Here is a 13,368-nt window from a genome sequence, read left to right as displayed (position 1 = left end):
TTTTGTCATTTTTGTTGTTTTTTGTTTTTTAACGCGTAATGGCGGCGATCTGCATTTTTTTTTGCAGGACTGCGACATTGCGGCGGACAGATCGGACCCTTGACTGACATTTTTGACACTTTTGGGGTTACCAGTGACATTACTACAGTAATCAGTGCTATACATATGCACTGTTACTGTAAAAATGACACTGGCAGTGAAGGGGTTAACTTTTTTTTAGAGGGAGGGGTTAAGTGTGTCCCTAGAAGCGTGATTCTAACTGTGATTGGATGTGGCATGAGGTGTAGGAACAGAGATCAACGGTCCTACATAGCAGAACCGTATGATTACTATTCTTACACAGGGGAGAATGACAGCCGCCTGCCTTTCTCCCGGTGTAACGGACGATCGTGAGTGCTCGGTGGACATCGGGTCCGCCGGGCACACGCGGGGGGGGTCATGAGCGAGCGGGAGCGCGCATCCGGCGGCACGCGCTCGCTCCCCAGAGCCTCACAGGCTAGCGACGTAGACCTATGTCGCTTTGCCTGTGAGGGCTGACTGCCGACGTAAATCGTCGTTAGGCAGTCGGCAAGCGGTTAAAGTTCATGTGAGTGAAAAGGCAGGCGCCCCAATACTTCAGGTAATATAGTGTATATAATGTTTTGGGGTTCTGAGTAGTTTTTTAACAAAAAAAAAAAAAAAATGCTGATTTTTTACGTGTAGGAAGGGAATGTCAGAATTGGCCCGGACTGGAACTGATTATTAATATACAGCAATAAAAGTCACATAATCCTTTGTTTAGTGCAGGCAGTTTGACGTGTGTTAGTAATTACACATTCATGCTTAAATGCCTAAATATACAGTATGTTATTGTTTCTAAGTTGCTTTTATTTTTTGGGGCAGTTGTATAATGCATTTCCATCACTGATCCGCTGGTTGCCTGGAACACACAAAACGGTCACGAAAAACGTGGATATAATGCATAAATTTGTTAGGGAAACCTTTACAACCCAAAGGAAACAACTGGACGTCAATGACCAGAGGAACCTTGTCGATGCATTCCTGGTGAAACAGCAAGAGGTAAGGCAATAGATTCAGAAAAGAGAAGAAGCCACTAATACAAAGATATTACACCAATATTGCTGAATAAAATAATTACTTAATACTTTAGTTTACTAAGGTAAACTTCATATTTGTCAGAAAATGTATAATAATATATAACTGCTACACGGGCCCTTTTGGAAGCTGGAGTTGGGATGGGTTAATATCAGATACATTTATAGAAATAACAATGGCCACATAGCCTCTATCACAAAGTTTACAAAACTCAATTTTTCAGGAGAAGCCCAGTCATGAGTTATTTTTCACCAATGAAAACCTAACAGCACTTGTAACCGATCTCTTTTCTGCTGGGATGGAGACAACCTCGACCACGCTTCGCTGGGGAATTCTGTTGATGATAATTTACCCAGACATCCAAAGTAAGAGAGAAGCAAAATCTTGTACAGTCTTCATAAATGACCATGCAGCTGTGTTTTTGTTCTAACACCTATCTAAAAATAATGTTGATTACTGTATGATACCGTTGTTACATTCCCCATGCTTGGACCATATTTATGATGGTAATTTCCTATAGTGACTTATACCTACTAACAGATGCAGCGTCAGATATTGGAGTTAGCCTCCATTAGCTGAACTAAAGCTGAGAAGTTTATTACAGAACAAACCAATCAGAGACTGCATCATTTTGGAAAGGTTTCTATTTGCCCAAATCTTTAACCGCTTGCCGACTGCTCACAGTATATTTACTGCGGCAGTCAGCCCCTGCCAGGCAGAGTGACGTAGGTCTACGTCGCTCGCCTGTGAGGCTCTGGGGAGCGAGCGCGCGCCCGCGGAGGCGCGCTCCCGCTCCCGCGCGGTCACGGACCCCCCCCGCGCGTGTGACCAGCGGACCCGATGTCCGCCAGTCACTCGGCGATCGGCGGGGGAGAGGGAGAATGTCAGGCAGCTTGTGTAAACAAGCCACCTGTCATTCTCCTCGGTGTAAAAACACTGATCACATGGATCTACTACGTAGATCCGTTGATCAGTGTCCTTACAGCTCAAGCCACAGCCAATCACAGTAGAAAGCACGCCCCTAGGGACACACACAGCCCCTCCCTCCCAAATAAAGTTAACCCCTTCACTACCAGTGTATTTTTACAGTAACAGTGCATATATATAGCACTGATTACTGTAGAAATGTCACTGGTAACCCCAAAAGTGTCAAAAATGTCAGTCAAGGGTCCGATCTGTCCGCCCCAATGTCGCAGTACCGCAAAAAAAATCGCAGATCGCCGCCATTACACGTTAAAAAAAAAAACACCAAAAATGACAGAAATCTTTCTCTTTGTTAGTAAACGCGCAAACCAATCAAAATACGCTTTTTGCGATTTTTTTTTACCAAACATAGGTAGCATAAAACAAATTGGCCGAAAATTTTAAAAAATTTTGATTTTTACATTTTTTTTGGGGAATTTCATATAAAAAAATGTGAAAAATATTGTTATTTTTGCAAAATGTACGCTCTTTTTTTGTTTATAGCGCAAAAAGTAAAAATCGCATGGGTGATCAAATACCACCAAAAGAAAGCTCTGTTTGTGGGGAAAAAAAGGACGCCAAATTCGTTTAGATACAGCGTCGCACGACCGCGCAATTGTCTGTTAAAATCACGCAGTGCCGAATCGCAAAATACCCCCTGGTCGTTTAGCAGGAAAATCCTCCGGGGCTTAAGTGGTTAAATGACCTAGCAGTCGGTTTTTGAGATGTCTGGAGGTACAGATTTTCATTGATACAAGTTGAATCAGCTAATCTCATTGAAATGAGAAGGACCACAGCTTTCAATAAGATAGGCAAAAACTATCATTATCCATACATGGATTCAGGAATCTCCATTGACGGCTGTTGTGTTTAGCAGCCATGGCATCTGCAGTTGCCTGAATAGAGTAGTGCTTCTGAACAGTGATTGTTTACCCAAGCGTTTTAAGGCCACCCACAGCTTGCAGGGCCAATTGCAACCGATTTCAATCCAAATGTCACTTTTGCTGTAGTACAGTGGTGATCGAAAGTTTGGGCACGCCAGGTAAAAATTTGTATTAATGTGCATAAAGAAGCCAAGGAAAGATGGAAAACTCTCCATAAGGCATCAAATTACAGATTAGACATTCTTATAATATGTCAACAAAAGTTAGATTTTATTTCCGTCATTTACACTTTCAAAATCACAGAAAACAAAAAAAATGGTGTCTGCAAAAGTTTGGGCACCCTGCAGAATTTATAGCATGCACTGCCCCCTTTGCAAGGCTGAGACCTGCCAGTGTCATGGATTGTTCTCAATCATCGTCTGGGAAGACCAGGTGATGTCAATCTCAAAGGTTTTAAATGCCCAGACTCATCTGACCTTGCCCCAACAATCAGTACCATGGGATCTTCTAAGCAGTTGTCTAGAAAACTGAAACTGAAAATAGTTGACGCTTACAAAGCTGGAGAAGGCAATAAGAAGATAGCAAAGCGTTTTCAGATGTCAATATCCTCTGTTCGGAATGTAATTAAGAAATGGCAGTCATCAGGAACAGTGGAAGTTAAAGCAAGATCTGGAAGACCAAGAAAAATATCAGACAGAACAGCTCGCAGGATTGTGAGAAAAACAATTCAAAACCCACGTTTGACTGCACGATCCCTCCAGAAAGATCTGGCAGACACTGGAGTTGTGGTACATTATTCCACTATAAAGAGATACTTGTACAAATATGGTCTTCATGGAAGAGTCATCAGAAGAAAACCTCTCCTACGTCCTCACCACAAAAATCAGCGTTTGAACTTTGCAAATGAACATATAGACAAGCCTGATGCATTTTGGAAACAAGTTCTGTGGACCGATGAGGTTAAAATTTAACTTTTTGGCCGGAATGAGCAAAGGTACGTTTGGAGAAGAAGGGGCACAGAATTTAATGAAAAGAACCTCTGTCCAACTGTTAAGCATGGGGGTGGATCAATCATACTTTGGGGTTGTATTGCAGCCAGTGGCACAGGGAACATCTCACGAGTAGAAGGAAAAATGGATTCAATAAAATTTCAGCAAATTTTGGATGGTAACTTGATGCCATCTGTGAAAAAGCTGAAATTAAATAGAGGATGGCTTCTACAAATGGATAATGATCCTAAACACCTTATATGAGCATGTGGTGATCGTCAGGATTGTGTTCTCACTTATGGTGTTGGAATCCTCTTGCATTCATTTCTGCACTTCAGCATCTGGCTTCACGGACTTTATGGACTTTGTTTAGTCTATGCTTTTTCTTCCACTTATTTGTCATTGTGGCGCTGTACTTTATTACATACACATACACCTCGAAATCCACGGGGGATTACATCAAGAGGCGTAAACTGAAGGTTTTGCCATGACCTTCACAATCTCCTGACCTCAACATAACTGAAAATCTATGGATAGACCTTAAAAGAGCAGTGCGTGACAGACAGCCCAGAAATCTCAAAGAACTGGAAGACTTTTGTAAGGAAGAATTGGCAAAGCTACCTCAAACAAGAATTGAAGACTCTTGGCTGGATATAAAAAGCGTTTACAAGCTGTGATACTTGCCAAAGGGGGCAGTACAAGATATTAACTCAGCCGGGTGCCCAAACTTTTGCAGACGCCATTTTTTTGTTTTCTGTAATTTTGAAAGTGTAAATGATGGAAATAAAATCTAACTTTAAGAATGTCTAATCTGTAATTTGATGCATTTTGGAGATTTTTCCATCTTTCCTTGGCTTCTTTATGCACATTAATACAAATTTGTACCTGGGGTGCCCAAACTTTCGATCACCACTGCACATCCTACAGGTGTGCTACTTCATATGCAAGATGGTATGCCCTAAGCATATTATTTTTTATTTTTATTTTTATTATTGCATTTTAATTCCTACTAAAAGACCTGTTCCCTAATGAATGGCATTTTTTATTTTTTGGACTTGATAAAACACAGTAGATCAAAGCCAGCAGATGACATGGCTCCCCAAATCATCACAGACTGTGGAAAATTTAGCATTTCATTTGGAAATCAAGGTCCCAGAGTCTGGAGGAAGAGTGGAGAGGCACATTATCGAAGTTGCATGAGGTGCAGTGTGAAGTTTCCACAGTCAGTGATGATTTGGGGAGTCATGTCATCTACTGGTGTTGGTCCTCTGTGTTTTATCAAGTCCAAAGTCAGTGCAGCCCTCTACTAGGTAATTCTAAAGCACTTCATGCTTCCCTGTGCTGACCAGATTTATGGAGATGCTGATTTCATTTCCCAGCAGGACTTGGCACCTACCCATACTACCAAAAGTACCAATAACTGGTTTAATGATCATGGTATCACTGTGCTTGATTGGCAAGCAAACTTGCTTTATCTAAACTCCATAGAGAATCTGTGGGGTATTGTCAAGAGGAAGATAAGAGACACCAGACTCAATAATGCAGACGAGCTGAAGGCCGCTATCAAAGAAACCTGGGCTTCTATAACACCTCAGCAGTGCCACAGGCTGATCGCCTCCATGCCATATTGATGGAGTTATTCATGCAAAAGCAGCCCTGACCAAGTATTGAGTGCATACTATACCGTACATGGAATGCTTTTCAGTAAGCCAATATTTCTGTATTATTTTTTATTTTATTTTTATTGGTCTTATGTAATATTCTAATTTTCTGAGATACTGAATTTTGGGTTGTCACTAGCTGTAAGCTATAATCATCAAAATTGAAAGAAAGAAATGCTTGAAATATATCACTTTGTGTGTAACAAATCTATACAAAATACATGAGTTTCACTTTTTGAATTGAATTACTGAAATATAAACTTTTTGATGATATTCTAATTTTATGGGATGCACCTGTATATACAGTATCTCACAGAAGTGAGTACACCCCTCACATTTTTGTAAACGTTTTATTATATCTTTTCATGTGACAACACTGAAGACATGACAGTGAGTGTACAGCTTGTATAACAGTGTAAATTTGCTGTCCTCTCAAAATAACTCAACACACAGCCATTAATGTCTAAACCACTGGCAACAAAAGTGAGTACACCCCTAAGTAAAATTGTAAAAATTGGCCCCAAAGTGTCAATATTTTGTGTGGCCACCATTTTTTTTCCAGCACTGCCTTAACCATCTGGGGCATGGAGTTCACAAGAGCTTCAAGGGTTGCCACTGTAGTCCTCTTCCACTCCTCCATGATGATATCACGGAGCTGGTGGGTGTTAGAGACCTTGCGCTTCTCCACCTTCCATTTGAGGATGCCCCACAGATGCTCAATAGGGTTTAGATCTAGAGACATGCTTGGCCAGTCCATCACCTTTACCCTCAGCTTCTTTAGCAAGGCAGTGGCCGTCTTGGAGGTGTGTTTGGGGTCCTTATCATGTTGGAATACTGCCCTGCAGCCCAGTCTCTGAATGGAGGGGATCATGCTCTGCTTCAGTATGTCACAGTACATGTTGGCATTCATGGTTCCCTCAATGAACTGTAGCTCCCCAGTGCCGGCAGCACTATGCCGCCCAGGACCATGACACTCCCACCACCATGTTTGACTGTAGGCAAGACACACACTTGTCTTTGTACTCCTCACCTGGTTGCCGCTCCACACGCTTGACACCATCTGAACCAAATAAGTTTATCTTGGTCTCATCAGACCACAGGACATGGTTCCAGTAATCCATGTCCTTAGTCTGCTTGTCTTTAGCAACCTGTTTGCAGGCTTTCTTGTGCATCATCTTTAGAAGAGGCTTCCTTCTGGGATGACAGCCATGCAGACCAATGTGATGCAATGTGTGGCATATGGTCTGAGCACTAACAGGCTGACCCCCCATCCCTATTCAACCTCTGCAGCAATGCTAGCAGCACTAATACGTGTATTTCCCAAAGAAATCCTCTGGATATGACGCTGAGAACATGCACTTAACTTCTTTGGTCGACTGTGGCAACCTTTTCCTGAGTGGAACCTGTCCTGTTAAACTGCAGGATGGTCTTGGCCACCGTGCTGCAGCTTAGTTTCAGGGTCTTGGCAATCTTCTTATAGCCTAGGCCATCTTTATGTAGAGCAACAATTATTTTTTTCAGATCCTCAGAAAGTTCTTTACCATGAGGTGCCATGTTGAACTTCCAGTGACCAGTATGAGAGAGTGAGAGCGATAACACCAAATTTAACACACCTGTTCCCTATTCACACCCGAGACCTTGTAACACTAACGATTCATATGACATTGGGGAGGGAAAATGGCTAATTGGGCCCAATTTGGACATTTTCACTTAGGGGTGTACTCACTTTTGTTGCCAGCAGTTTAGACATTAATGGCTGTGTGTTGAGTTATTTTGAGGGAACAGCAAATTTACACCGTTATACAAGCTGTACACTCACTACTTTACATTGTAGCAAAGTGTCATTTCTTCAGTGTTGTCACATGAAAATATATAATAAAATATTTACAAAAATGTGAAAGGTATACTCACTTTAATGAGATGCTGTATATATATATATATATATATATATATATATATATATATATATATATAATATACTGATTTTTTTTTTTTTTTTAATCAGGGAAAGTTCAATGTGAGATTGAAAAAGTGATTGGATCATCTGCGCCACATGCTGGTCACCGTAAGGACATGCCATACACAGATGCTGTTATTCACGAAATTCAAAGATTCGGAAATATTGGTCCAACCAATATCCCACATGCTACTACTAAAGATGTCAATTTCAGGGGTTACTTTCTTCCAAAAGTAAGCAGAAAATATTTTATGCCCCATTATTTAATTCTTCACAGGAAATGTTATAAAGATACTGCTAGCTTTGAGCCGGGATCTCTGGGGCTGTATACATGCATCAAATATGTAGGTTGGAACTAGAAGTATGATGTGAGGAATGATGACTAGAGGATGGTGGACTGTACTAGACAAATGGTATGCCTGGTATGTGGGTTGGTTTACCTAAAGTGGAACTTTAGTCAAAAAATTAAAGTGGATGTAAACCACATTCATGAAATCTGACCTGGGCACAAATATCAGTAATGTTTACCTATCTCTCTCCAAAGCCCTAAGTCCCATGTCTTTCTGCTGCTCCATTCCTCTGGTATCAGCATGATAACTTCTGAAAAGTTCTCTGACACAGGAGATAAAAGCAGCTGAACATTTGTATTGGGGTGAGAACATAGAGATAGATTAGCAGAGAGCTTGTCTATTCACAGCACAGCTCTGCAAGTGTCTTTGTTTCTCTACCTATGTGGGGGGGGGGGTGGATGTGTGCCTTTCCTCCAATCAGCTCACACACAGTGGTATGCCTAGACTCCCCTCCCACTGCTGAAACAGGAAGAAAAATTTGTAACATGATGTGCCCTTTCTAAAGAGTTTAGAAAGCTGAATACAGTAGATATATATGTAAAGCTTATGTAGGGAGTTTTGTCTCATCTCTGTGTATCATCTGAGGCTGTTCACTTCACTGGGTATATGTGATGGTTTACATCCACTTTAAGTCCTGCTAGATGACTTCAGGCTGACCCCTTTTCAAAGTATAACTATCTAAAATATTAAAAATAAGTGCCTATAATGTTTAAAATCCAGGAATACACTGTCTCACCCTGCTCTGCACATGCTCAGTTGCTCTCTATTTTTAGGGACCCTGGCAAATTTGTAGAGGCCAATCTTCTGACAGCCAAAAGATTTACTGCTGTTCAGGTGCTCTGGGCTTCAGCAAAATGGCAACCTCTGGCAAGAAGAAACAGGAGCAAAGCTGAAGGCAATTTGCAGCACACACTAATTCTGGTAGCATAATTATTAATCTGGAATGTATGTACCTTGCTAAAGAACATTATTTTTATCAAGAGTGAAGGAGCTCCACGGAGGTAGTGCATTAAAGCGGCCTCCACAGCCACACGGGACGTGATCCAAACCCCTGAGCCTTAGCACTCACCCCGCGTACTGCCACCAGCATGACCAAGAGAATGAATATCAGCTCAGGGCCACAGAAATTAACAGATTTCTATCCGTCTTCCTCTGTCCACGACCGTCAAAGATGTCGCCGGCGCCCATGCTCCAGCCGGCATCGACCCAACACAGTCTGCTCTACAGACTGACAGCATGAGACCTCTCTCACCATGGCAATCCCAGGGTGAGTTGACCCCTCCAGACAGCCCCACCACATGCAGCCCAGCCAAAAGTAAAAAAAGCAAGCAGGGAGAACAGAAAGCTCCCCCACTCTATGCTTCCTGCCTGGGCTTTGCCTGTACTCCCTCCACACCATCACTAGAAGATTTTTCAGCATCATCTCAGTCTGTCTCCCTAATAGATTTAAAGGACATGCTCATATCCCTGCGTAGCTCTCTACACACTGACGCGTCCAGAATGCTCTCAGTGGTCCCCACAGCAATCCAAGACCTCTCTCTCAGGGTGTCCCAAGCAGAAGATAAAATTGGTGATGTATGCCACGCACAAAATGACCTGATTGATTCCTTTAATAAACATGATACAGAAATTCAAAAAATTAACTCCAAACTTGCTGGCTTTGAGGATCGAGATGCAATAATATCAAATTCAGAGGGATCCTAGAAACTGTAACTGAACCCCTGTCTGAACTGTTACCTAAAGCTGGGAATATGGATCTCATAATTGATAGGGCTCAAGTCACCACATTTCCAAACCGCCCTTTTTACCTGATACATTTCCAAGAGATGTCCTGGCCAGGATTCACTTTTTTCATATTAAATAAGTGATGAAAGCAGCAGGAGCTAACCTTGCACTATCTGAAAAATTCTCTGGAATTACTTTGTACACAGATTTGTCTGCAGCCACCATTTGCCCCAGGAAGCAATTCCTCACACTGACAAAGGCACTCCGCAACCACAGTGTACACTATCAGTGGGGTCGTCTTACCAAACTATTGATTACGAAACAACACAATATACAGTGTACTCTCTGGAGAAAGGCCTCAAGCTGCTGAAAGATTGGAAGATCCTACAACCTGATGCTACAATTCCTGACAAATCTCCACCGCCCAAACTGACAATGGACTGGTCCTGAACACTCCTGGGAACTTGTCTTGCTCATTCCCATATGAAGCTACGGTAATGCACTACTCGTGTTCTCCTTCCTAGGTCTACTGACACCAAGTCAACTTTTCCTGGACTTTTTTCCCAGAAATGTTTTTACAGGTTTTTTGTATGTTCTTTCACTGGTTCTTCAGAACTTTAATCTCTGGTTTTATGCAACACATGTGAACCTGACACCTCCATCACAGAAGCAAACCCTACAGCAGTGGTCCTCAACTCCGGTCCTCAGGACCCATTAACAGGCCAGATTTTAAGTATTACCTTGGGGAGATGCAGACTAGAATACTTCAATCACTGAGCAGCAAATTATATCACCTGGGATGTATTTCAGTTATCTTGCAAACCTGGCCTGTTAGTGGGACCTGAGGACCAGGGTTGAGGACCACTGCCCTACAGGTACAGCTGCAAAGTGAATTCTCATTTGAAACCCTTATCAAAAGACACTTCCAAGATGACATCATAATACCACATATGCTTTATAGGAGGAGCGACAAGATAATTAGCTGCTTGTTATTTTCTCATGGTTCTTAAATTTATTTCATTCAATGTACGCAGACTTAATAGTCCCCTTCAACAGAAGGCTTTTAATAATGAAGTGTGCTCTCTTAATGGAGAAATCCTATTCGTGCAAGAAACTCATTTTGCCAAAAATAAAGAGCCTAAGCTTTAGTTGAAAAACATGGCACACATCTTCACTGCAAACTCTGAAAAAAAAGCTGGAGTCCTCATTTTCATTGCTGCCTCTCTGAACTTTCAACTGATCTCTTCACTGAAAGATGACAACGGTCATTTTATTATCCTAGTATGTAAAATCAATGATGTAATTTATACCCTAGTAAATGTTTATGCCCCAAATGTCAGACAGGTTGCTTTTCTAAAGAAAGTACTGAAGAAGATTTCCTCTTGCCGACAAGGCTTTTTAATATTTGGTGGAGACCTTAACTCAGTAGGTGATCCAACAATTGACTCATTCACCAAGTCCAAACATAAACCATGCACCCTCAATGCGTCTCCCATAAACATAACCTGTTTGACATCTGGAGGTGTCATCATAATACTGTAAGAGATTATACATATTTTCTCTATGGCCCATCATACATATACACACATAGATTTTTTCTTGACTGACCAATGGGCCCTTCCACATGTCACCTCTTCCACGATTGAGACCATATCCTGGTCAGATCATGCCCCTATCATAATCACCTTCTCTTACTCAGCCAAACTCAGACCTGCCTCCCTTTGGAGAATGAATACTTACCTACTCTCGTATCCGGAAACCCAGAAATCTATTGATGAGGCACACAATTTATTCTTCTCCACTAACGATATACATTCCATGAATTGCTTTGTATTATGGAACTCCCACAAGGCGTTCATGAGAGGTATTCTCATCCAAATTAGTTCCTGAGCTAAAAAGCAATGCTCAAAATGCCTCAAGCTAATTATGCAGGATATTTGATCACTGGAAGAGGTGAACAAGCATAATCCCACTCACCAAACCTCAACAGACCTCATGAAGCTGAGGATATCACTTAGAGATTTACTACTTTACCAATATGAAAAACATTTTAAAACACTTAAAGCTGACTTCTATGCCCTTAAAAACAAGGCAGGTGCCTTTTTGGCTAAATGCTTTAAAGGCAAAGGCATCTCGCAGAAAATTCCCTTAATACAAAACAAAACCTCTGGAGCAAATATTTGTTCCCCATGGGGTATAGCAGAAATTTTTAAAGATTACTATGCTGGTCTATATGATCTTAAGGCAGATAAACAGACCCCACAACCTAGTGCTGATCAGATACATTCCTTCCTCCACCCACTTCGCTTACCTAGGTTGACTGACGACCAGGTATCTACGTTATGTTGCCCATTTACAGAGACAGAAATCAAGAAAATTATCTCTAGCTTACCTAAATCCAAAACCCCAGGGATTGATGGATATCCCAATGAATACTACCAAAAATTTACAGATACACTGATCCCCCACATAGTAAACATATACAATTTAGCAATGACCAAGGGTCACTTCCCTAAAGAAATACTACAGGCAGTGATCACCACGATACCAAACCTGATAAAGACACCTCTCTAGATAGCTATTATAGACCTATCTCATTACTTAATTCAGCTAAAACATTTACGCAAAAGCCTTAGCTCTCAGACTACTGAGCATTCTTCCCTCTTTAATTCACCAGAAACCAAGTAGGATTCTTTAAAGGGCGTCAAGCTCCAGGCGCCACAAGGCCCAATCGTATCAGTTGTATTAGCGCTCTACTCTCAACCTTCAGCCAAAGTCTTTACATCTGGAGAACTTTCCTCCGAGCTTTATTACCAATGGCACCAGACAGGGCTGCCCACTGTCTCCACTTATTTTTGGGTTAATCATGGAACCTCTAGCACAAATGATCCGTTCATCTCCTAAGGTGACAGGAAAACAAACAGGCCCCACACAGAATAAAATTGGACTCTCTGATAGTCACTAATCCACTTGGCACACTTCAGGAGCTACAAAGGCTACTACATACCTTTAGCTTGGTCTCGTACTACAAAATTAATGAAAGTAAATGTCAAATCTTGGGTCTTAACATTTCACCATCTCTTAAAAATGCTATTACGAAACAATTCCAATTTTCCTGGGCCAATGCACCTTTAACCACTTTAAGACCGGAAGGATTTGCCCCCTTCCTGACCAGGCCCTATTTTGCGATTCAGCACTGCATTACTTTAACGGACAATTGCGCGGTCGTGAGACGCTGTACCCAAATAAAATTGATGTCCATTTTTTCCCATAAATAGAGCTTTCTTTTGGAGGTATTTGATCACCTGTGCAATTTTTATTTTTTGCGCTATAAACAAAAAAAGAGCGACAATTTTGAAAAAAAAAAACAATATTTTTCACATTCTGCTATATTGACATTCTCACAAAAAAAAAAGTAGGCGGCGCTGCAAGATGGACGCTTAGACCAGCAGCTCCGCTCGGCCATCCGGGACTTCAGCCCACTACAGCCCACAAAGCGGGTAAACTTACCTCTCCGACGCTTCTATAGCCCCCGGGAAGGATGAAGGGGAAGAAGGGCTCATCGCAGGTGAATCGGCTGGACGGTTTTCTCATCTCCTCCGCCGCGGGTCTCCGCCAGCATGGCGCGGGTAGGCCGCAACAGCACGCATCCCACTATTCCGGCGAGAGGGAGCTTCCAGGCCAGCCTGTGAGGCAAGTAGCGAACCTGGACAGTGGAAACTCGTCCGGATCCTCCACTCCTCC

At 42.0% G+C, this 13,368-nt stretch overlaps 2 protein-coding genes across 3 annotated transcripts in view; both read left to right on the top strand.

Annotated features, from left to right (window-relative positions):
* LOC309551312 (cytochrome P450 2K4-like) overlaps nucleotides 1-13,368 on the top strand; it is a 637,235-nt gene that overhangs the window by 85,843 nt on the left and 538,024 nt on the right. The window lies entirely within an intron of this gene.
* The window catches only part of LOC309551319 (cytochrome P450 2C14-like), a 69,342-nt gene that overhangs the window by 38,451 nt on the left and 17,523 nt on the right, over nucleotides 1-13,368 (top strand). The window contains exons 6-8 of the mRNA XM_082251854.1: nucleotides 883-1,059; nucleotides 1,319-1,460; nucleotides 7,598-7,782. Coding sequence (XP_082107980.1) covers nucleotides 883-1,059; nucleotides 1,319-1,460; nucleotides 7,598-7,782 — 504 coding nt within the window. The remainder of the gene's footprint in view (nucleotides 1-882; nucleotides 1,060-1,318; nucleotides 1,461-7,597; nucleotides 7,783-13,368) is intronic.

This window comes from Pelophylax lessonae, assembly GCF_965119305.1.
Source record: "Pelophylax lessonae genome assembly, chromosome: 3".
Taxonomy (NCBI): Eukaryota; Metazoa; Chordata; class Amphibia; order Anura; family Ranidae; genus Pelophylax; species Pelophylax lessonae.
Note: the sequence above shows the minus strand (reverse complement) of the source record. Positions and strands in the feature narration are given on the sequence as shown.